The following is a 24,587-nucleotide window of genomic DNA, read 5'->3' as shown; positions in this document are numbered from 1 at the left end:
CAGGAGCTGGATTCCAAAACTGCATTCAAGAATGCATGGATTTGGATCAAAGTCAGAACAGACAGAGTACTCCTTCAATGCTAGTCTCTAATGAAGAGAACATAACCTTTGTGATCTGTCAGCTTTATCCTAAAACTTATGTACATGGAATGGAATCCCTTGTTGAAAAGTTCAGCGTCACGTGTCCTGTCTGCTCCTCCCTCTAGGTGTGGCCTCTCTCTTTATGGCATGCCACTACAGTATGCAAGATTCAGCAGTGACCTTGGTCTCCACAGAAGCAAGTATATGCAAGGGCCTTTCTGTATAGCAATTCATGGTATTAACTTAGAAACATCAAGCATTACCAGTGATTTCACTAAGTGCAGTCACCTAGGAGGGATTTATCTAGAAAGTAAAAATCAGTTTCTCAGTCAGCAGAGAGGCAACTTGTGACCAGACCACAACCCCTATTCCCTGTCCTCCTGCCCTTCTGGAGGCCAGCAGTGTGTGTGTGCGTGGACTGAGATGGGGAGACAGGAAAGCCAGGAGTGAAGCTGAGCTTGGAAAGAAGGGAGAGGTGGGGGGGGGGCCACATGGTTGCTTATTTTTCATTATCCTATTTGATTGGCAATAAATTAATCTCCCCAAGTTGATTCTGTTGTGCCCATGACAGTAACTGCTGAGTGATCTCCCTGTCCTTTTTCTGACTCCAGGAGACTTTAACCCTATTTTCATCTTCCCACCTGTTCAGTTGAGGAGAGGGAGTGCTACGAGTGGGCTGGTGGCTAGCCAAGGTCAACTTACCACAACCATCCATGTATAAGCTAATGTCCCAGAATTGTACCACTTCCAAAGGGAAATAGAAACAAAAAGACAGTTTAGAGTCAGTCCATCACTGCATTTTAGCAAATCCAACCTAAAGTATTACTGCAAAAGAGTTAGCACACAGTAGTATTTGGAAGCTCTTTGTCTTAAACACATCTTAACAGAGCTCTGGTCTGTTTAAGGCCTTCGGCTTACACAGGCTTAGGCCTTTTAATATTGTTCACAAGGGAGTGGAGTATCTCCCTTAAGAGGAAAGTGTGAGGGAGCTGGGTCCTGGGTCTTTTTAGCTTGGAGAAGAGACTAAGAGGTGACCTCATTAATGCTTATATGTGAAGGGTGAATTGTCAAGAGGATGGAGCCATCCTCTTCTCAGTGATGTCCAGTGACAGGGCAAGGGGCAGTGGGTGCAAGGTGGGAGCCTAGGGGGTTCTACATAAACAAGGAAAGATGTTGTCACTGTGAGGGTGACAGAACACTGGAACAGGCTTTCCAGAGAGGTTGTAGTCTCTGTCCCTGGAAACATTAAAAACCCACCTGGATGCATTCCTGTGTGACCTACTGTAGGTGATCCTGCTCTGGTACATAGGACTTGATCTTTCAAGGTCCCTTCCAAACCTTAACATTCTATGATCAGTTTAGGTAACGCATGGTAAGTACTTTGTTTTCCCATAATAAGTACTTTCCATCCTTTGACATTTTCATGTCTGTAGCTTCATTTTTATTCTGGCTATTGCATAGAAAACAATGAAAGTTAGTACATCAGTTATACAGTAACCACATAAGATTCAAATTCCCAGTTTCCAAGTTTGCCTAAAGCTATGTACACAAATCCTGTAATGAAGTTTTACATACATCTAACATACCCATTTTCTGAACAGCTTCATTACTATAGTTTCAATTATGAATGTTCCTTCCTCCTCTCTGAAGTGTACATTCATCATGTAGTAGTCTGTGCCATCCTGATTCTCAATCTCAGCACAATACATGTACTTCATCTTGAAAATGATGCATCTGAATTCTTTCCAACATCTTATTCACTTACTTTTTCCAACAACCCAACTTAACTACACTTTTTTTTAAATATCCATCCCTTACTGTTCCATACAGTACATCATACAAAAATTATTTTACACCCGCCACAGAGGTATTTAACAAGTCTAAGTAAGCTCAGTTTTGATGTTTTCAGAACCAACTTCACTTACTGAATAATTGGCGTAACAGCTTATACAATCTTAATTTTGTCAAGGCATATAGTTAGTACCTCTAACCAGATTTATCAGTGATTAGAAGCTCATAAAAATATTAGGAGTAATAACTGTCACTCCTGTATGGACACTTCAAATTGCATTAATTTGTGTTTGAATACAGTTACTAATCCAGCAGTTCTGCATCTTTACAATTTAGTTTTGTACACAAAAAACCTGTTCATAGTCTTTAAAATGTACATGTTCAATCAGATTTAAAGATCAACCAAAGTGTGACTGATTAAAGAACTGCACTGTTGATACTATTCAGGAGTATCTGAGACTCAGTCAATAGTAGCTACGCATTCACTTGTGTTGTATGGACATACATGCAGCATCTGCTCAGTCGGTTGGCTCACCAAGTGTGAGTCTTGGTTTCCAATTGGTATCAAAGGGAACCCAGGCTTCCTACGTTATTATTCTGTGACCTGCTGAGCTAAAATAAAAACAGAAAGTGCACATTTAACCTGTAGGTGTAATTTCTCTGCTTCACCATGTGTTAGAAACTAATGCATCTGTTTTTACTGTTTTGCTCCATACTCCTGTACCCCTTTTTGTAATTAGGTAACAGTGGATTCATCTATTATTTTAGAACATCCATTATCAAGGAACTTTAAAGTTATAGCTAACAATGACTTGGAATAATGGACAAACATGTACAAGGACTGTAACATGTAAAGAGATGTGGATCTATCTAATCCTGCAGCATTTTCATTTAGAAGGATTAGCTTCTGGTTAACTTGGAATGGGATAAACTGATTCAATTTCCAGTAATATTACTTACTTCCTTCCATCAGTTTTTTTAGTTCTTGCATTATATCACTATACACACTGGCTAAAAGCTCCTCTTGGGATTTTGTTCCATCCAAATAAACTACGAGATGAAAGAAAAAGTTTTTGTGAGTTCTATGCTAGTTATCTGTAATAGCAACTGGCAAAGCTTTCCATATTCCTATCAGAACAGATGAAAAAAATAAAACCCAATAAAAGTACATCACTTTCACTCTTTCCAAATTCATTTTATATGTTAAAAAAAAGAAAAAAATATTGAAATTAATAATTAGGTTGCAATAATTTGTGATACAGAAGTCTCCATAAGGGTAATAGTAATAACTTTAGGACAGTAGGGCAATGGAATAATTTATCAGAAAGGCTCCTATGCAGGGGAAGACCACAGGTTCCTCCTCAACTTCATGTTTTAAGCAAGTCAGGGAAGAGCACTGTGGTAGCCATCCTCACTGCACAGTAAGAAGCAAGAGTGCTGACAAAGCAGCCACCTGACTCTCTCTTTTTCTGGACCCCACTCCAGAAGTAGGCTGCCCATGAAGTAACAAAGTGCTAGAAGTATGAACATCAAACAAGCTTGTGACAGCAGCCCATCAGATGGCCCAGCTTTTACACTGCTCATGCAAGACTGGTGACTGGAGTGTATACAGTCAACACCTAGGAATTATCTTCAGCTTATTATAGGACTTCATGTAGGATTTCAGTTATATTCAGAATTCTGGCAGTGTATCATTCTCAGAAGCTTCCTATTTAGCTTACACTAACTAGCTTGTTAAATGGATTTGGTGAGCAGAACATGTATATTTTTTAATTTCAGAATTTCCATTATATTAAAAATCCCGTAGAGTTGAAAAATAAAACAACAAAAAGCCCAAACTGAAACAAAAACAACTGAAGAAAACTTTGTCCCATTTAAAAAACCCAACCAACCACCAACAAAGAAAAACACCAAAAAACCCAAAACACTGCACAAGTGCCACACTTAAGCACTTCCCAGGTCTAAAATTAAGGACACCATACCAATGTTACTTGCGTTCTCTTCCAATTCATTTTTGTATTTCAGATACATAGGCCATACGTGTCCATCGAAGTAACCTGGTGTATCTGCTGGCTGATAGACCCTGGTGCTGCACAAAAACATATCTGCTTTCCCATATAAGTTTTACATTTACCTCTAATGTCAGCTGGTTTAATAAGAGCATCTATTCAAAAGTTTAAAAGACTGTCAGGCTGCATAACTTTAGGAGCAAAGGAGGCTCTTCTGTTTTAATATAATCTGTAACATGAACTCTGGCTAAGTTATCTATTTCTGCCAATTAAATTACATTTAAAATAAAAGTTGTTTGGGTTAGTTTTTTGTTTTGTTTGTTTGCTTGGTTTTTTTTTTGTTTGGGTTTTTGTTAGTAGCAAAAGGTATAAACATAAATTAAGCTCTCTTGAAAGTATTAACACAATGAATTACTTTTTCTGCTTTTTGATTTGACATGCAGATTTCTCAGGTTTTAAACAACTAGTGTTTTTGTCTAGTCACTTCCAGCCTGGACAGTGAAGTCCTTTAAAAGTAACTCTAGTGAGAAATACAGAAAAGTGGAATCAAAGCCAGGTGAATAAAAAATTCCTTACTCAGCCAGCAGATTCTGACTCCACGCACATGCAATATTGCTCAAAGCACACAATATGGGTCCAAATTTGGAGCAAGTCAGACACTGACTCAGTAATCTTTATCAGATATATGGTACAACAAATGCACAGTCTAAAGAAAGCATACACTAAACCCATTTTAACAATAATCATCATGTAGCTATATTCAACCAAGGATGAGACTGATTAGTATTTTTTGTTTCTCATTTTAAACATAGTTTAATTCCAATTTACTGTCTGCAATCTACACAATGTACCCAAACACCAGATTCTCCTTTCCACATTTGTAAAAAAAAGAAAAAAGACAATTATATCCCTGTGGTCTAAAATGAAGAACAAAACAAACTAAACACCAACACAAAACCAAACAAAAACCTCCAAACCCCCAAACAAAAACAACAAAGCAACAAACAAAACTCCCCAAACAAACCAAAATAGTGCACAAATCTCTGCATGCTTTTGTTAATGTTGGTTAAATACCTACACAGCCTTCCCTGGGAATCACAGAGGACAGATTAACTAGCTTACATTTGGCAAGCACTGAAAGAAAAGCTAGTACAAAAGAACCACTATAGGTGAGGGGGTAGTGACCCTCTGTGAGTAGTAACTGAATTATCTTACCTCCTCCTTCTTTTGCACTCTTCATAAGGAAGTGTCAAAAAATATCTTCTATGCCATAGTTCATTAAGTGGCCTAAGATAACAGTAACAATAATAATACTTTTACTCCTCTCTTCCTTTTTAGGGCAGCTTTTAATATTCCAGGTTATGTATTACTGCTTACTTATAATTGTATAGCAGAAAGCCTTCAACAATCAAAATATAAACATCTTCTGTATTTTTCGGATTGTCACATGGACTCTGCAGCTCTGTCAAAACACCTGAGCTTGCTGGGCTTTTCATCCAATTGCGAATACTTTTCACCAATTCATCCATGTAGAGGGCATCAAGTACTAGATGAAAACAGAAAGTTAGGTACTCCTTAAAAAAAAGTCAACAAGAACTCCTAAGTATCTCTAGGTTAATGACTAACAATAAAATAATTTATATCCAAGTCTAAATGAAAAGGAACATAACTACCCCAAATATTTTCTGCCACACATATAAGCAGGTCTGTATTTGCAACTGATGATACCCTGAAAATAAAGCTTTTCCCAGGATTGGATGGATGTGGTTTCCCTGAATTCTGTGGCACCAAAAAGTGGGAAAACCCACTTTGTAGTGTTTCTCTTGATGATAGACACTGCAGGGACTATTCTACTATGCCCAAAAACTTGTAAAAACTTAATTACCATGAGATTTCCACTCTTGTGTCAGTTGTCACTGACACAGGAGAAAGGAGCATGGGCTCCATTTTATTTTCCTCTGGGTTTTTATTAGGTTGAGGTATTTGGGGGGTAGAGTTGGATGGACTGAAAGGAAGATGGCATACAAATCCAAATGTACAATGTCCTACCTCTTTGCAGACATTTAAGATACTAAGTACAGAATGGTAGAGAAATGGAAGCCTTTGGATAACAAGCTATTCTAAAATGCTTTTTCTTAAGAGTGTCACTAAACCCAGATATTTGAACCAGAATCACAGAAACATCCAGGTTGGAAAAGACCCTCAGGATCACCAAGTCCAACATATAAAGATGCAACTTATTCCTCCACTTTCTCATTCCAGTTACACAAAGTCTAGAAATTGAGCCCTAGAGTGCATAGCTAATAGCAGTATTTTTTCAGAGATAATTTAAGGTCCTGTTCAATTATCAGAATACTACTTTTTGTGATCAAGAAGTATCAACAGACATTAGCTAAAAGGCAACTAGGTGTGATCTGGACCAAAGCACTGGCTGGACATGGCTCTGGATCCAGAAGCCTGTTAAGACTAAGGTGGCACACTGAGCCAGCACTATGTACCTCAAAACACTCAATCTCTATGTGAGATCTGATATGAAATAAAAGTTGTTGTGTTCAGTCACAGGAGTGACTGATTTGGAATATGAACAATGAAAGAGACTCTGTGGTACCCCAGGAGTTCATTTTTAAAGGGAAAAAAAAAAAACCAAAAATCCATCATTACATAGAAAGTCTTATGCCAGTACTGCAAGCCAAGACTTTACTGAACACTGCCATTTGCTACCACACCAAACACAAACACAGAAAGAAAAGTAAAAAGAGGAAATGAAAGGTAAAGCACTGGCTTGAGCTTTTTACTATTTTGGCAAATATTATTATGTATCTTTGTGAGCTGAAAGAGGAAAGGATTGCTGTGAATTTACAGAACATCGGGAGCTGCAAGTGACCTCAAAATATCATCCAGTGCAACCCCCCTGCCAGAGCAGGAAACAACCATTTGTCTACTGCTCAGAAGGGAAAGGGGCAAAAGGCATAGGGGAAAAAAGTTCAGCGTGAAAGAGTTTCAGTATAAGTGATCAAAAACAATGTATCAAAGCCACTGACCATCATATAGTTTAAATCCACGTTCATCTGTTTCTACTTCAGACTCGGGCTGCCAAGGAAAATGAAGGGAAAAAAGGGAGGGGGAAAGTATTTTCAAGGCTACTCTTATGATCACAAGTATTTGTAACCAAAGAGTATATATCCGTATAAGAGTTACACACTTTTACATTCCAATTGATTACGGTTGTCATAAACATTAAACTGCTATATGCAACTGTCAAAATACACCATAGCTTATTTAATCTAGAATAACAAATTCTTCAAATTGTACCTTTAAGTTCATTAGAGTATTACTTCAGAAGTATGAGCTTTGTCACTTCCTTTAACAATCAACTCTAACAACAATCCCAGAGATTTAAAATAAGGTTATCAAAGACAGTAACATTCTTTGTGCTCTGGCTACAGAAACTTCAACTACCCCAATGATGATTTTATTTCTCTCCAATTAAGTTAGCATTATTTAAATAGCATCAAGTTTGTCAATAGGAGAACTGAAAAGAAGAAATGGTATTAAAGTTTACTCAAGCCTACTTGTACCCATCAGATCTTTCCACCAGTATTGTTACCTTAAAGAAATCATCCTGAGAGATTACGTCACACTTGGGAAGCATTTTCTTAAGTTTTCCTGCCAGAGTTGTTTTTCCCCCATTTGTTACACTGAATTAGAAAACATAATAAAAATGGCATCAAGACAAAAATCAACCTTGTAAAATTTTGATCTTTAGTATCTACAAGCTGTCATGCATGTTTCCATGTAGATACACAAAGACATAATCCAAATCTCCCCATATCTTGATTTACATTAAATACTCTCTCCCTCTAGAAATTTTATGGCAGGTTCCAACATCTTTCAGACACTAAATCTAGCAGTGTCAAGAAAGAGGTTAAAGAGAGGTGGCACATAAGACCACTAACAGAGACACAACAAAATTTTCAGTTGGATACCATAAAATTAAACAATTATGTATTGTACTTGTAACCTGTTAAAAAAAATCCAGAAGTAGAAATGGCATCACTTCATACTGAAAGGAATATCAGCTGAAAGTTGTAGGGGAAATTTACTTTGCTAATACTTACCCTCCAAGGCCAATAACCAATACTCTCATTGTTCGTTTTCTTCCTTTTACTGTCAAAAATAGCAGTCAGTGAGTACTCTCAAGTAAGGAACAAGGAAAGCTGCTATTGTATTAAGAAATACCAGTTATGGGTAAGCCTTTCTGTCCTTTTGTCTGTTTGCTTTTTTCGTTTTGCAAAGGCTATTGTTAGAGCCTTAAGTGCTTGTTTCAATGCTAACAAAAGCCTTGCAAGATACATAATAAATAATAAATTTCAGTGCATTTTACCTTAAAACCTGTTTTGTTAATTTGTGGGGCAACTCAGAGATTCAGTTCTACCAATAACAATACCATAGCAATCCCTAGGAAAAGCAGAACATTCAAGCATTTACGGTATATAAAAAGGCACTAGGTACACATAAGCCGTGATGGCAAAACAAACACAAAAACTTTAAAAAAAAGAGATGACCTGCTGACAAGAAAAATGGTCTTAAAATTTCATTACAGGTTATAATAAACAATATATTCAGAGCTTAATTAATCTGGGATCATTAAAACTATTGTAAAGGCAGTTTAACCCGTCATAGCTGGCATAGGACAAAGAGGGACAATACCTGATTTTCTCAAAAAAAAAGTTCACGGCCTAAACTCTGAAAAAGGTTTCATTTGTCCACCCATATCCCTGCTGCTGCAGCCAGGAAAACAACATGAGACTGCGCAACTTCTGCAGTCAGAGCTGCTAGAAGACACATTCCTGTCTTTTTCTAACTATTTTTTACCAGAACTATCTTCTGGATTAGGTGTTTGCAAAAATCTTCAGTTTCTTGCATCTGTCAGTGAACTATAATGGAAAACTACTCCAGGAGGAAAACAGTTCTGCAAAGGATGAGGGAGGGGAAGCATGTTAGTTTGCAGCTGAACAAATTCCCTCTGGTTTACAATCCAGTTACCTGCAAAGAACAGGTAGTAATGGTAGAAATGCTGCCTCTCCTGGCAGCAGCGCTAATCTACAAAGTCTGTCAAAATGAGCTCACCATTTCTCAAACATTGCATTCTTCTAGCACACACAAATAACTAACCACATGCAACACTCTGTTTTTCACCTGCTCTGTCTTTCTAAGTCACACTTCAGGACCTTGCAGGACTGAGTAGGTAACCTAATTGCTCCTCCCCAACAAAACAAGTATGTGTCCCATAGCAGAAAAAAAATATTGTTGCAGGGCATCGGTCTGAAAATAAAACCCCATTATTTTTGTGAAAGTGAATTTTAGACGTGCAGATGAAATCTGAAATAATACATTTTTGCATTTGATGCAATGACAGAAGTTTTAACTGTTTCAGACTTCTTTGATGTGATCTTTGCACCGTTCCTTTATGTTTTTCTTGTTAAAAAAGTTAAAGGCATATTGACTAATCCACATCATCACCGGTAGCCATTGTTATGCAATGCTGCTAAAATACACACAGTAATGGCAAGTTTTGCAAGTTGATACGTGAGGGAGGATTTGCTAACAATACTGTAATTTGCGAGTTCAAAGATGCATCACATATTTACGGCATTGCTTATCTATTCAAAGAGTGCCAACGGATGATTTATTCTCAGAAGTGATGGGAGTCTTTTATAAAAACAAACCAAAAAATAACCAAACAATCACAAAAGCATGCAAAAATCCCACCTCTTTTCTAAAATTCATCAATAAGGTTTGGGTTTGTGTTCCAGAGGATTAGCCTTTGTGCCACACACAAAAAAAAAAAAAAAAAAAAAAAAAAAAAAAAAAAAAAAGCCAAAACCAAGCGACCACGTAACAAACTAAATAACGTCTGGACACAAGCTGAGCTTTGGACTCTAATTTACGTCATGCCGTATATGAAAGTTAATCCCATTTTAAGGCAAAAACCACCAGGATGAAAGATGACCACCCATTCTTCCTCCTCCCATAGAAACGTATAACATTAATTACAAAGGCAAATTTGTAGCCATTGATGCAACACATACATCCTAAACTACTCTACGTGGGTTCAGTTTAGCACCTTTAAACAGAACTTAACCCCATGATGAACACACGATGAATTGTTATCACCCTGGTCTTAATGGCATAGCATGACACAGCTCATGCACACGGTTACAGCCAAACCATTTTTCCCTTCTAGGCACCTGGATGGGAAATGTTGTCTTCAGTCACCAAACCCACCCACCTGGGCTGGCAAAGGGGTCAAGCAGAGGACGTGCCGGCCGCTGCAGAACCCCGCATCTCTTCCAACAGCTCCCAACACTTCAGTGCCTCCGGAGTTGACAAGTTTACCCACTCCATGAAGGCGCTTGGGCTTCCACGCCGGCGGAGACCCCACCTCCCCGGCCCAGCTACGCCACTGCTCAAGCCGCGCCTACCGCCCAGCCGCAGAGCCTGCGCGCACGAGCCTCCCGTCACGCGCTCGGGACGGGACACCGCGCAACCCACCGGTGCCGCCGGGACACGCCGCGCACGTCTCCACTCCGCACCTCGCCGCCACCGACAGCCCTCTGGACACGAGACCCACCGCTTTACGCGCGGCGCCGCCGCTGCCCCGCTCCCGCTGCGCATCCCCATTGGCCGCCTCCGGCGGGGGCTTTCCGCCAACCTCCTGCCTCTCCCGTAGCGTCACCCGCGAGGGGATGGCCAACCCAGAGGGAGGGCGGCAGCAAGGGGAGGGCCAGAGCTTCACGGGTGCGGGGATTGGCCGGCTCTTGCCTGACGCCGTGTAAGTCCCCTGGCCGCCGCTCGGGGGCGCTGCCCGTGGCACCCATCCTTCCTTCTCTCCCTTCCTGCACCCGCCCTTGCTTCCTCCCTTGCTCCCTCGTTTGCCCGTGACCGGCGGCTGTGCACTGCTCTCGGAGTTCGTTGAGGTCTTTCGCCATCGTCTACCCTGCCCGGCACTGCGGTCCATTCGCCGTCTCGCTGCTCCCCATCCGTATTCTGGCCAGCTGCAGTCATGTCCAAGCCGCCACCTAAACCAGCCAAGCCAGGTAAGGGAGGTCCCAGCGGCTCGGCCTGCCGCCTGATGACAGCCTCATCGGCCGCGCCCCCCCCGCACGAAGTTGGTGCTAATCACGGAGCAGCTTTCTGTCTGTTGACACGTGGACGGTTTGTGAGTCGGATCTGAGCTGTCAGAGAGTGGAGAGCGGCCGGGGGGGAATGGGGTAGGGCCGCTTCCCTTTCGTTTCCCCTCCGCGACGCCATTAACGCTGGTACCGCTTGCTCAGTGTCAGTAGGGGATGTAGCTTCTTCGCGGTGCAGCGGCCGGAGGCCCCGCTGGCAGGAGCTCTCTGCACGCAGACTTCGACTGTGGGCGGGATCCTGTACCTGCTCTGGCTCGGCAGGAGGTTCGGGAATGCCCTCGGGGCAGAGCCGTGGCCCGGGGACAGGCCGCCAGTGTCATGGGCTTATGCAGAGACCCCTCGCCCCAGCCGTCCTTCTCTGACGCGTGGTCCAGGCCTAGGAACCACCATCCCTCTTATGGCGCCAGACTCGATGATGTGCCCAGCCAGTTGTTGCTCTTGGGAGAAAAACCTTTGACTCTGCTAATAAACAGGCATTGAAATACTCAAGGTTTGCCTTGTGATTGCGTGGGTTAGCAGTACCTTGATGAAGTTTTATGGTATAGTCCCATGCAGCATTCTTGTTCTTCCGTGGCTTCCACTGCTTCCACTTGCAAGACTCTTAATAGTCAAACTCGCAAGGTGTCCTTCTACATTCTAGTGTGAATGGGTACAAGGGGCTTTCTAGGTCATTTAATGACAGGTACATACATTTCTGCTCCTGAACTCTTCAGACAAGTTATCTGCAATAAATTGATCCAATCACAGATTTTTCTGAAAATACCGTTGGAAGTTGCAGTTTTAAATCTTGCAATAGAAATGGCATCTTTCAGTTATTCTTCTGGACTATAAAACACTAGGATTAGGATTTTGCTTTTTTTTATAAGGAATTGATGCAGAAAATACAGTTGCTGTGTATCATGTTCACATACCATCTCGCACTATGAAAGATTAAATTGTTAATATTTAAAAGTTCATTATGAATGTAATTAAGTGGATAAGACTGGTTGGTGTTTCCTGAAATATGATTATCTAATCTTAAAATACATCTGGATTTACAATTAGAATAATATTAGTAGCACTCCTGGGTTTTAGAAATGTCTAAGTACATAACCTATATTTTCAGCCTTTTAATGAGGTGGCTTATAAAAAAGCTTTTATGTTGAAGTCAAGTAAAACTCCAATCTAGACAGTTGAAACCTATGCACAGAACGAAAATCTGTTGAAGATCGCTGAATGTAGAATTTTATCCTTGCAGCAATCTTCTCAGCCATGCAGTTTGTTAAGTCTCTTAGAAAACAGCTTACTTGGAAAAAAAGGGATAGTAATAGAAGCATTGCTTTTGTGGATTTTTACTGACATCTTGTACTGAGGAAATCTGCAGCTTTGTGGAAGGATGTGGTATTGCTCTTTTCAACCAAATATGTGAGAAGAGTAGATTTTTCCAATGAGGTTTGTAACTCAGTCTTCTGATTTGCAAAAGGTTAAATTAAACCAAAGATTCTTTAGGAGTTATAGGCTTTGGCCCTGCATAACTTGCAGGAGCTGTGTTATGCTTGATCTGTTAAAATGCAGATTGCTGTTAAAAAGACAGGTTCCCTCTTTCCACACCCCCACCATCCCCTGTCACTCCGTTTAGTGACAAGACAAGCTGGATGGGTGCTCTGACTTTCTATGTTATGCCTAATGAACTTGCTGAGCTGGTTTACCACATGAGTGCTTGACACAGCAAAAGGAAATAGGCAGAAATAATTGACTGAAGAAGGAAGAGGAAGTGAATGAGACGCTCTTGGTAGTGGCTTTCAGAGCTGATTAAGAGTAGTAAGATAAATTTTGCTATTTTTTAAAGAGAGAAACCCTTATGGAGACTGTTGCATAATATTTTTCCAAAACATTTTCAGGATTTCTTTAGTTGTATGATTGGCTTTGTTCTGTGTATAATATCTATAATAAAATGTGGTATTGTAAGTAAGTCTCACAGGGTTCCAGATTTTCAAATGTGCTGCATGTGGTCAAATAGTGGCTTCAGCAACATAAATCTGCCTCTTTTAGACTGCAGTTTCTAGAACCTTAGGGCTGTCAATTTTTTCTTTACTGTTACCAGGTATCCATTCTATAAGCTGGGCTTAACCTGTGTCAGGGAAGAATGAACCAACTTGCCTTTCTGCTGATTTGTTACAGCTCAATATAGATAAAGACAATACAAGATTTTGGTTGCTGTAGACTTTTCCTTTGAGTTCAGGAAAAAGAAAGATAAAAAAAAAAAGATGCAGAGGTGGAAGGAGATATAGGAGGTAACTGGAAAAGTGAAAATATTTTGTGAAATAAATATTCATTCTCTTGAAAGCAGTGTTCACTGATCATCACAGGGGTGTTGGATATTAGAGTTCAATGGCTAGATAATGCTTTAAAAAATATGAGGGAGAAAAGGTGGTGCAAACCAGTGAGCTGTAGCATTAAGTGTAGTTTTGGTGTAAATATTTTAGAATATCACCTGATACATTTGTCAGTGTTTGAGCTGGTATTTTGGGTTCTGTGATTAGCCCTTGAGTAAGGGGTCATGATTATTTTCAGAGGCTTTAGAAGAGTTTTAATTTCTAGTGTTTTGAGACTTTTAAGTCTTTAAGCAACTGCTTAGCTTTTCTCCTGAGACTCTCTGTATTTGTATTGTTTGCTTGCTGTGTTTTCTGTTGCTATTGAAGATACAGGTATGGAAGCTGGAATTGAAAATAGCAGAACTGTTTTTCTGTGTCAGCGTGTTGTCTTTTATGGTATGGAATATCCCTTTGATTAGTTTGTGTCAGCTGTCCTGACTGTGTCCCCTCACAGCTTCTTGTTCACTTGCTTGCTGTCAGAGCATGGGAAACTGAAATAAACTTAACTTGGCATAAGGACCAACCTAGTGACACCTGAAACATCAGTGTGTTACCTGCATTGTCTCACACTAAGCACAAAATGCAACACTCTGCCAGCCACTAAGAAGAAGTTACTTCAATCCCAACAGAAACCAGGATAATACCCACCCTTTATACCATTTGCTTCATGCCCAGGTCCCACACTTCCCAGTAATTCCCAGTTAATCAGTAACACCTTTCTTATTTCTTAATACATGCACAGCCATCATTCGTGTAGTCTATTGGTCATCGGGCTTCATGTGTTATAATGGTCTTTCTGGACTGGAGATATGGTGAAAAGTCTCCTTTGATATGCTTTGAGATCAAGCTTTGGTATGGGCTGCAGGCAGGTGCATTGGGTGCAGCTGAAGGATGGTGTGTGGTGTTGGATTGTTAACTTACTGAAGTCGGGTTTTTTTCGATCATTGTGGTACCTAAACTTGGTTTTGGCAAAGTTAATTCTTCATTTATATAACACTGATATAAAATATTACAAAGTAGTGATGATGGAGAGTGACAGGGTTATGTACAATTCACTCACTATTCTCACCAAAAATCAAATGCCCTTGAAGCACATGTTGGAATTCTACATTACCCACCAAGTGCACCCAGACCCTGGAGCAAAACTGATCCAATTAATGGATTTGGTTTGGCCCAAGGCAAGAATAACTCAAACTGCTTTTCCTAGTCTTTTTTTTTGTGCGTTGCACACATGTTATCCCTATCTGCAGTACATAAAAATTCTTATTGGGCAGAGCCAGCTTGTTTTACAGATCCTCTTAAGTGTTCACTAATCAGGAGACTTCTGCTAAATGTGTATTATAGTATTTGAAAGATTTACCCTTCCGTTGTTCCTAATGTAGTCTTTAACAATCCATTGTATTGTTCATTTTGCCCTCCTAACCCTCGGGGAAAAATGATAGAGGATACAGGTGTCATGTTCCAAAAATTTTATTGATGTCTCCAAAGTACATTATTATTTGCAGAGTTCATAAACTTGTTAAAGATTCTGTGTCAGGTGTTAACACTATTTAAAAAAGTTACTCGCTGAGTTGTACTTAACAGGCTAGGGTGGCTCAAGTTGTCTCCTTGTACAGTGCCCTCTGAAAGGAGATTGTAGCAAGGTGAATATTGATTTCTTCCTACGAACAAGTGATATGTTGAGAGGAAATGGCCTCAAGTTAGACTAGGGGATGTTTAAATTCACTGCAAGGGTTTTCAAATACTGAAATAGGCTCCTCGGGGAGATGGTTTAACCTCCATCCCTGAAGCTGTTTTTAAAATGCATAGATGTGTTGCTAAAGGACATAGTTTAGCACTGGACTTGGAAGTTAGGTAATGGTTGGACTCAGTGATCTTAGAGGTTTTTCCCAGCCAAAACAGTTACATGATTCCATGCCTCTGTATATATATGTGGATATGCATATATATGGATAGATGAGGGAAGGACAGGGCAGTGGATAATAGGTAGATATCTACCTTGAGTTCAGCAAGGCTTTCTACACTGTCTCCTACAGCATCCTCATAAGCAAGTTTAGGAAGTATGGGTTAGATGAATGGACAGTGGGGTGGATTGAAAGATGGCTGAAAGATAGAACTCAAAGGGTTCTGGCCAGTGGCGTAGTCTAGTTGGAGGTTTGTAATAAGTGTTGTTCCCCAGGGTTCATTACTGGGTCCAGTCCTGTTTAATGGGTTCATCAATGACCTGGATGAGGGGTCAGTATACTCTCAGTAGGCCTGAGAGTCTTGGTAGACAACTGGATGACCTTGAGCCAGTAATGTGCCCTTGTAGCAAGGAAGACAAATGATATCCTGGGATGCATCAAGAAGTGTGTGGCAAGCAGATTGCGTGAAGTTTTCCTCTCCCTCTACTCTGCCCTGGTGAGACCTCTACTGGAGTACTCTGTTCAGTTCTGGGCTCCCTAGTTCAAGAAGGACAGTGCATTGTCAGGGTACAGCACAGGGCAGCAAAGATGATTAGTGGACTAGAACATCTCTTATGAATAAAGGCTGAGAGACCTGGGACTTTTAGTCTAGACAAGATTGAGGAAGGATCTTACCAATACTTAGAGATATCTAAATGGTAGGTGTCAGGAGGATGGGCCCAGTCTTTTTTCCCAAGGAAATCACAGCCTTGAAAATTATTCCAGTTGAGAGAAGGGGAGGCAGGAAGAAACTTGTTGCCTAAAAGGTTACTACCTTAAGGTAGGCCTGCTGACTTTGCAGTCACTAGCAACTGTCATAGTTAAAAACAGGTTTCTGAAAAATACTTTGTTTGAATCATAGCCAAGTTCACTTCAATTCTTAGGTAAAGTAGGAGCCGTGACAGCATTTACAGGAGCAGAAAACTTGTGTTGAGTCACATGCCTGAGCAGTAGGCTTAGATTTGCCATAGGTAGTGCTGCTTTGGCTTTCCTTTTCACACACAGAATCACACAGAAACATTCTGGGTGGAAAAGACCTTCAGGATTATCAAGTCCAACCATTATCCCTACTCTACAAAGTTCACCCTTAAGCCATATCTTCAAGCACCACATCCAGATGACCTTTAAACACGTCCAGGGTTGATAAGCACCTCCCTGGGCAGCCCATTACAATGCCTGACCACTTTTTCTGTGAAAAAGTGTTTCCTAATGTCCGGTCTAAACCTACTCAGTCACAGCTTGAGGCTGTTCCCTCTTGTTCTATCACTTTTTACCTGTGAGAAGAGACCAGCACCATCCTTTCCACTACATCCTTTTGTAGTCAAAGAAAAGTTTCTGTTAGCTATGGTCTAGTTGATTGGATAGGGCTGGGTGATAGGTTGGACTGGATGATCTTGGAGGTCTCTTCCAACCTGGTTGATTCTATGATTCTATGAAATGTGACCATGTGTATGTGGGGAGTTATGCTATGATTAGCAGCTCTAATGGGAGAAGAACATCAGAAGATTGATTAGTCTGATTTTAACATGAATTTTAAACTTTCATTTCTGACCCCAAACACTCTTCTAACTGCAGGCTCTTGGGGACACAAACGAGTTCCGTAAAAGTGAAACCAGTCTTTGTGTTACTGGTCAAAATTAGTTGGTGAAATTTTGTGCACATACATCTTCTGCGAGAATATCCTTAATTCTGATTTTCTGTAGACAAATGCTATTTGTTACTGCCTCTCCAGATACTGGCTGATGTATTCCATGGTTGTTCCTGGGCTACCTCAGCTTCTCATTTACCCTGGCACCAGTCTACACTTCGCATTCCTTCAGACATGTCCCTGAAGTGATTCTGAGGCTTTTTCGTTTGTTTAATACATTCTCTGTGCTTCCTTCCCTCTGGTCGACATGCCCTGTATTCACTTCCACTTTGTAACAGGCAGTACTTAGAAGTGGAAGATGGTTGTTTAAACAGTGGGGACTTCACTTCTTTTCGGTGCTTTGTTTTGTTTTACTTCTCCCCAGCTGCAGTTCAGACACTTCATTCTGAATCTCTCAGATGTAGGACATCTACTGTCCGCTGTCCTTGTTCATCATTTCTTTGTGAGTAACAGCAGACGTTTCATCCTTTTTAGCTGTTGCCACAGTGCAGGTATTTAGCTCTGAGGGAAAGGTCTGAGAAGTGTTGGACTTTTTGTCTATAGGAAATGGATGTGTGTGAGACAGAACCAGTAAAGCCAGTAATTCTGTGGTATCATTAAAAAAATACGATCTGGGAGAAGCATGGAATACAATTAGAAACTGGACCAAAACTTATGTAGATATTGTCTGCATGTATTTAAAAATCTGGAAAGTTTACATAGATTAGTTTTATGGCTATGCTTCTACATACACTTCGACCCAAAAAAAACCCTGAGACATAGAACTACAGAATTATTTTCCTTGGTTGTTATGCCTTGGTGAATATGACTTTATAAACAAATGGCATGGCATGGCATTTGCTATGGAATGTCAAGAAGTAGTTAAAAAAACTCTATTAAGAACCCCAGGACTGTGGGGTATGCTGCAAAATGGCAGATGATATAGTTGTGTATCATCTTTTCTCAAGCCCATCAACATATGTGCCTTTAAACTGACATTTCTAAGGCTCTTAAGTTAACTTTCTGAAATGATTGCTATTTTGGGTAGGCTTTTGGGTAATAAGGATAATAGCTAGCAAAAAGCAGGCAAAAACCTTTGCAGCACCAGTTCTTATCAGTGATAAACGATGAAAAGTGGTTTGTAAGCACATTTGTAGCTCCTTCAGCATTCCTGGGTGTAATCTATCTGGCTCCATAGAGTTATATGTATGTAGGTGGTTCAGCAGGTCACCCACCATTTTCTCTTGGATTATGGAGATGTTCTGTTCCCCATCCCTGTCTTCCTCTCCAGGGGCTGGCTGCCGGGCAAACAACTAGTCCTGCTAAAAAGTGAGGTGCAGAAGTCATTAAGTACCTCAGCCTTTTCCTCATCCTTAGTCACTCTGTTTCTTCCTGCATCCAACAAAAAATAAAGATTCTCCCTAGCCTTGCTTTTGTTGGTAATGTATTTGTAGAAACTTTTTTATTATCTTTTATGGCAGTAGCTAGATTAAGTTGTAGTTGGGCTTTGGCCCTTCTAGTTGTCTGCCTGCATAGATTCACTGCTTCTTTGTACTCTTTCTGAGTGGCCTCTCTCTGTTTCCAAAGACCATAAATTCTAATTTTATCCCTGGGTTCCAGCCAAAGTTCTCCATTCAGCCAGGCCAGACTTCTCTTCTGCTGGCTTGTCTTCTGGCATATGGGGATGGCCACTTTCTGTGCTTTGAAGAGTTGCTTTTTAAGGAGTGCCCAGCCCTTCTGAAATCTTCCTTTCAGTACAGCCTGCCAAGGGACACTGGAAATCAGTCTCCTGAACAGTCCAAAGTCTGCCCCACAGAAGTCCAGGGTGGCAGTTTTGCTGAGCCCCTCCTTGCTTCTCTTAGAATTGAAAACTTCACGATCACTAATCCCACGATGGCCTGCAACTGTTAGCTCTTGTACAAGTCCTTCTCTGTTACCCAGCATATCCAGGAAGGCACTTTCTTCAGCTCATCAGCCATGTTAAGTGTGAGCAGGAGACATCTTACATTCAGATTCTCAGTTGGTCCATTTGTTTCAGAACTCGTGCTTCTGGTTTGAGTCTTCTCAGTATGATTTTAATTGACAAAGACATAGCACAAATTAATTGAGCATGCGACTTTAAGGGTTAAGGAATTTGATTGGATGTGGGTGCTGTATGTATATGTTGTGTTTAGAGGGCATGATACTGATAGTTTTTGGTGTTTTGTTTTTTATTTTTTTTTAGGGCAGGTGAAAGTGTTCAGGGCCCTGTATACATTTGAACCCAGAACGGTAAGTACGTCTAGATTTTAGGATTTTGAAAAGCTTAATTTTAATCCTGTCTATAATAGCATTTTGTCAGTTCTGCTACGGCTGGCCTCTTAGACTTACTGCAGTGTTGACAGTGAAAATGTCTGTTGATGTATATCAGTTCTTAATATGACTAAAAATGCCTGATAAATCATCACTCTAGTTTTTCATGTCCAGCTCTTTTAAAAGCAGCATGTTTTCATCTCTAGTAGCAGTCTCGTCTGCAATCTAAGATCATCAATATATGTGTTTTGACAACAAAGGTAACTGAGAACGAAGAGATTTGATGATCTGGGACCAATCAAAAAGGGAATGAAGTTAACAAACCTTAGATGCATTTAACTGCTTTTGTTGCAGAGTGTTCTATTAGAAATGTCTCAGTCTTTTTATTTAGTTTCTGGAATGCCACCATCTGGAATAGGTAGTGGTAGGCAAGTTGAAGTCTAGTATGAAAGACTGTCAAACTGTTTTCTGCTAGAGAATCTGTGTTGCTGTTCTTTTGAAAGAAGAGCTGCGTGTACTCTGCTTTATCCAGATGTCTATTCTACCTAGGTGCAGATTTACCTAAGTTCAGATTTTTGTTTATGCTTTTGTTTTGTTTTGTTTTAAAGCCAGATGAGCTCTACTTTGAGGAAGGAGATATCATTTACATATCAGACATGGTGAGTCTAATACATCCCATACAGACTGAATACTTCTGAGATGCAGCATATCCTTTCTGAAATATTTTCCATTTTCTCTACAGAGTGACACAAATTGGTGGAAAGGAACTTGCAAAGGGAGAACTGGACTAATTCCAAGCAATTATGGTAATGTTTGGAATATTTTAATTTTGTAAGATCATTCACAGTTGAAGGAAATCACTAAATGAAAATAATTGATATACTGATTTTCAAAAACTCATCACAATATTGGCATTGAACAGTTCTTCAGCAGAGTATTTCAGCATACGTCTGGACTATCAGTCATAAGTATACATCAGCCATGGGCAGGCTATCATGTGATTTTATAAGCTAGACACATCTTGAGTTTGCAGAGTGTTCATACTTCTGGTTTTGCAGGTAACAGCCATAAAGGTTCCCCGTTTTGAGGGAAAGACACAGTGTGAGGTGGCTTCTTACAGTAATGGAGAATCAATTCTAGTATTGTAATCTGCATGGGAAAAGGAAGCTAAAATAGGTTGTGAGCAATTTTGTAGATATCCACTTTTTTTTTTTTCACTTAAGAAATAGGGCTATTTTGTTTGTTATTTATTACCTTTAAATTGATATATTCAGCCACAGAAAATTGTTTTCTTGAGGATGGCATCACATTAAATACCTGTATTGCAAATTGACAGGGTCAGTACAAAGGACACTGGCACCAAGCTAAAGTAATAAACTTTTACTTACTTATAAAGCAGTAGAGGAACAAGCAAAATAATAATACAGCAAGGTAATGCACCTAATCATTATTACATGTGGCTAGCTACAGTGAATAAGAAAGATACATCACCACTTGCAGTAATACTTTACTATTGTCCAGATGCTATCACTGGGGAGCCCACGTGTTATCAGTTTAAGCTGACCATCCCCACTAGAGGATTCAGAGAAGCCTTCCTGGCAGTTGGGAGGTTCTGTGCAGTGTGTCCCCCATAGATTGTCTCCAAAGTTATTGCAAGAGCATCCAGCTTTTTATACTGTTGAATAAAAAAAGTTTATGTCACTTCAAATGTGGAAACATCTGACTTCATCGTGGTTGGGTTCTCCTCACAGAGTGGCCAGGGCTCAGGGAGAAACCAAGGGAGTGTATTTATCTGTTTGGTTTTGACCACATACCCCCTTCACAAGGCCAGAAATCTGGCTTTGTGGCCTTAGTGGCCTACCTCTAAGTAAGGAAAGCTACATCTTTCCTGGTAATCATACGTATGTCACTTAATAAACATACATCACTAATGAATAAATAGTAGTAATCTGTCATAAGCAGTTTCATAGTCAAGTGTTTTCATCACATTCCCATGCCTGTTTAGACTGAATAGAAATTTTTTTTTCTTATTCAACTAAAATCACTTTGAAAAGCCATGAGTAGAGACAAGTCAGCACCATTTTTCCAAGCTCTCCCAGGAAATATGTGGAGATTAACAGTGTCACATGAACAGACTGCATACAAACCGCTAGTATTTCAGTAATTGTGCTTGCTCTATTTTGAACCTTTTTCACTAGGACATGCAATGGTGTGATTACCCTGCCCTGACATGTAGTTTGGTAGAAGTACATGAATTAGAAGCCTGCAGTGCAGTCACTGAGACCATGATATGAAATTTCACTTTAATTTGTGACTTCTAGGCTGATTCTGTTACTGCAGTCTGCAAGAGGTGGTTACTTATATACAAACAGAATAGTTTACACATGCTTACCTACATTCAGATTTCTTTTGAGCACTGAAATGTGTTAAGTTTAAAATAAATGCAACAATTTACTAATTCAGTTTATAGTATTATTGAGGTAATTGGGAAGAGTTGCTTCCAGAATGATGTGATTGTTATTAAATTATAAAGTATGATAAGACTGATATCAAAATTATTTATACTTATTAATTTTTAAAACCATTAAATTACTTACAGGGTATTTTGTGCTTGGTTGAGCAAATAGATTGGAGGTTATGTACAGTGCATAGGGCAACGTTAAGACAATTCCAAACAATTTAGCGAAACTAGCAAAATGCAAAACAGCGAACTTTTGGAGATTCCTGCAGTGCACTGTGCCGCTTACCCTCTAGGGGGACTCAAGAGGCTAAATGCAACTATAAGGTAAAGAGTAGACAGAGCTAAAGCAAAGAACTTAAATTACAAAGGGGCTTTATAGGAATAAGGTGTTGCGGAGGCAGGAATTAATATGTGTCCAAGTCGGGAAATTACACAAAAATAGTTAATTTTATTTCCCAAAAACCCGCCCCCAAAACTATATATACAAAGATTAATTTAGTTTAATTAGCAGTTTCAGTTGCATGAGAATTACCTACAGGGATACTATCGATAATCTGACTATTTTGGAAGTCAGAAGTTGGAAAAGGCTTTAGCTATTAATTAATAGCGGTTTCTTACTAAAGTTAAGCTGAGCCAAATAACTCACGATGGTTTGTCTTTCTCCACCTTTCAGCGGCTGCAAGTGAACGATTAAGAGTCGTTAAGGATCGTTAGGCTCACAAAGGTGTCAATAGGGAACAGTCCCTTTGAAGATCTCTGCAGCCAAGGCGAGGAGAGTGGGGGAGCTCAGGCAGGCACATACGTCCAGGCACAGGCAAAATCCAAAGCGGGAACCCCCAAAGATGGGAAGACCCCAATATTTACAACCTTCGCTAGACAAAGGGCAGAGTTACCACACCTTAGGCGCGAAAGCGCACGGCCAATCCCAGCCTGGCTCCAGCGCGGGAACTCACGGGGCAGTCCTCACCCCCTTCACGGCTGCAGGGCAGGCGAGGGGGGAGGGAAACCAGGCAGCTTTTCCCCTTTCCCCCCAAAGTCCGGGCAGGAGAGTAATTTAGGGGTACAGGACTCCAGGACATAAGGTCAGTTTACTCATGACCTGAGTTCTCTGGAGTTTACCAGGGCTGTGCTTAACAGTACTCAAAACACTTGGAGGGGTGCTGTCATCGATACGGTAACTGGTAAAAGCTTTTTCAATTTCCCCAGGACTCTAACAGAGTGTCTGGGGTTTGCATGGTCCTCTGACTGGGTCTTGATTCATTCTTGGGCGGAAGGTAGCCTTATAGGGCTCTGGGCTCTGTACAGAGGTTCATAGGTGTGCAGGCAAGCATGGTTTTTGTCTTGGTGCAGAGGCTACAGTGAAGTCTGATTCGCAAAGCGGTGTCTTCTCTGCTTGCGAGCTGTAGCTGCAGGCTGTAGTGATACAGCTTCCTGAGGTACTTAGCTCTCCTGGTCTTACCCTTCTACACAGCAGCAGGTTTCTGCCTGCTGGCAGGGTTGTTGATGCTAAGACTGGCCATGGTTTTGGGTAGCTTTTGGCAAAGGCTTCTTGCCTAAGGTGTTGGTAGTTGTGCTTCTCCCTGGTGTACTGAGGCATGGCAAAGTTTCTGGGTAGACAAGGCAACAAAGCTTGATATTAAGCAACAAGGCAAGTTATTTACAACTCTGACCTACTCTTATCAATTGCCTGAGGATCTAAATTGGTCCAGTGGGCAACTGTGATAAACAGATCTATTAACCAGGAAGAATGGCACTTCACCAGAACTAACAATATTAGGTGAAGCTGTGGCATTGCTTTACCCAAATTTGGGAAGACAAGGGCCTTGCATGAGGCAAGCATACGTATTATAAATGATCTCAGGCTCAAACCAGACAGTACCAAAGACAATATAACATTTATTTGTTAAAATGTCACAAGGGGAGTCTGTGTTCTACCAACTTTGTGCCACAGGCACACTACATCCTGTCCCATTTATAGACTCAGTTCGTGCATATGCATCGAGTGTATAAACAAGTCCCTGAAATTCTTGCTACATCAGAGATCCTTCATACATCTGCATCATCTGGTCACCTCTGGTGGTCTTCTCTGTGTGTCTTCCTGACTCTGACCTCCCTTGGCACAAGCACAGTAAGAAAAACCCCGCCAGTTCCCGCACTAATTGTCCATCCCAGGGCAGCACATCTCCCCCGCTTTTGTTTCCCCCTATTTATCACAATCCCCCTCTTGTTTTTCCATTTACTGATTCATGTTTTCCTTTCAAATTTATTCATCATAAATCTAGCCTTCTATTTATTTGATCCACGAACTGTGAAACTTCATTTAATAATAGAGGTGAAGAGAGGTAGTAAACATGGTATAAACAACAACACAATTATCATTAGACCTAAAAGTACTCCTTACTTGAAAGCCCCCGCCTATGGATGGTTTTTGTTTTGTTATAACATCATCTTACTTGAATTCCAGTAACAATTATAAACAAGTTTTTGCAATAGTGGCAATTTCATGTATCACTCTGGTGGCCATTTCTTGATACAGAATCCCAACCCTATAACCCCACAATAATTCTAATATTATGGTAAACCAGTGTTCAAGTTATCATGCTGCATTGGCGAACAGTTTGAGTGCAGGCTGTACAATTATCTGCTTTTTGGCTTAGAGACCCCAAACGTCAGCGTAAGTAGCAGACGTCCAGTATGGGTCCCACTCCCATGCGCTGTCATCATGAGGTTGCTGCTCATGGCAGGCAGATCATAGGTGAGTGAGTGCACCAATCTGGCCTTGCCCTCTGCCTCTCCTGGGTTTATTTGCTAGGGTCACTCTTCCTGTTCTGTACTT

At 40.6% G+C, this 24,587-nt stretch overlaps 2 protein-coding genes across 5 annotated transcripts in view; one reads left to right on the top strand and one right to left on the bottom strand.

Moving 5' to 3' along the window:
- Nucleotides 1–1,499: 1,499 nt before the first annotated feature.
- On the bottom strand, nucleotides 1,500–10,636 carry NMRK1 (nicotinamide riboside kinase 1). Of its 4 annotated transcripts, none has more exons than XM_064176540.1 (9): nucleotides 10,437–10,636; nucleotides 8,000–8,048; nucleotides 7,489–7,579; nucleotides 6,923–6,971; nucleotides 5,259–5,427; nucleotides 5,097–5,168; nucleotides 3,855–3,961; nucleotides 2,833–2,922; nucleotides 1,500–2,484 (listed from the first exon to the last, which is right to left on the bottom strand). In XM_064176540.1, exons 2-9 carry the CDS (start codon nucleotides 8,026–8,028, stop codon nucleotides 2,465–2,467), a joined length of 627 nt encoding a protein of 208 aa, XP_064032610.1. In that variant the 5' UTR covers nucleotides 8,029–8,048; nucleotides 10,437–10,636; the 3' UTR covers nucleotides 1,500–2,464. The 4 variants fall into 4 exon arrangements, with proteins under 4 accessions (XP_064032610.1, XP_064032611.1, XP_064032612.1 ...); XM_064176541.1 differs by having other exon boundaries at nucleotides 8,000–8,042; nucleotides 10,437–10,480; XM_064176542.1 differs by lacking the exon at nucleotides 10,437–10,636 and adding an exon at nucleotides 10,174–10,329.
- The window catches only part of OSTF1 (osteoclast stimulating factor 1), a 31,036-nt gene continuing 17,008 nt past the window's right edge, over nucleotides 10,560–24,587 (top strand). Inside the window, exons 1-4 of the mRNA XM_064176544.1 lie at nucleotides 10,560–10,981; nucleotides 19,223–19,269; nucleotides 19,899–19,949; nucleotides 20,033–20,096. Coding sequence (XP_064032614.1) covers nucleotides 10,948–10,981; nucleotides 19,223–19,269; nucleotides 19,899–19,949; nucleotides 20,033–20,096 — 196 coding nt within the window. The 5' untranslated portion in view covers nucleotides 10,560–10,947. The remainder of the gene's footprint in view (nucleotides 10,982–19,222; nucleotides 19,270–19,898; nucleotides 19,950–20,032; nucleotides 20,097–24,587) is intronic.

This window comes from Pogoniulus pusillus, chromosome Z (genome assembly GCF_015220805.1).
Source record: "Pogoniulus pusillus isolate bPogPus1 chromosome Z, bPogPus1.pri, whole genome shotgun sequence".
Lineage (NCBI taxonomy): Eukaryota > Metazoa > Chordata > Aves > Piciformes > Lybiidae > Pogoniulus > Pogoniulus pusillus.
Note: the sequence above shows the minus strand (reverse complement) of the source record. Positions and strands in the feature narration are given on the sequence as shown.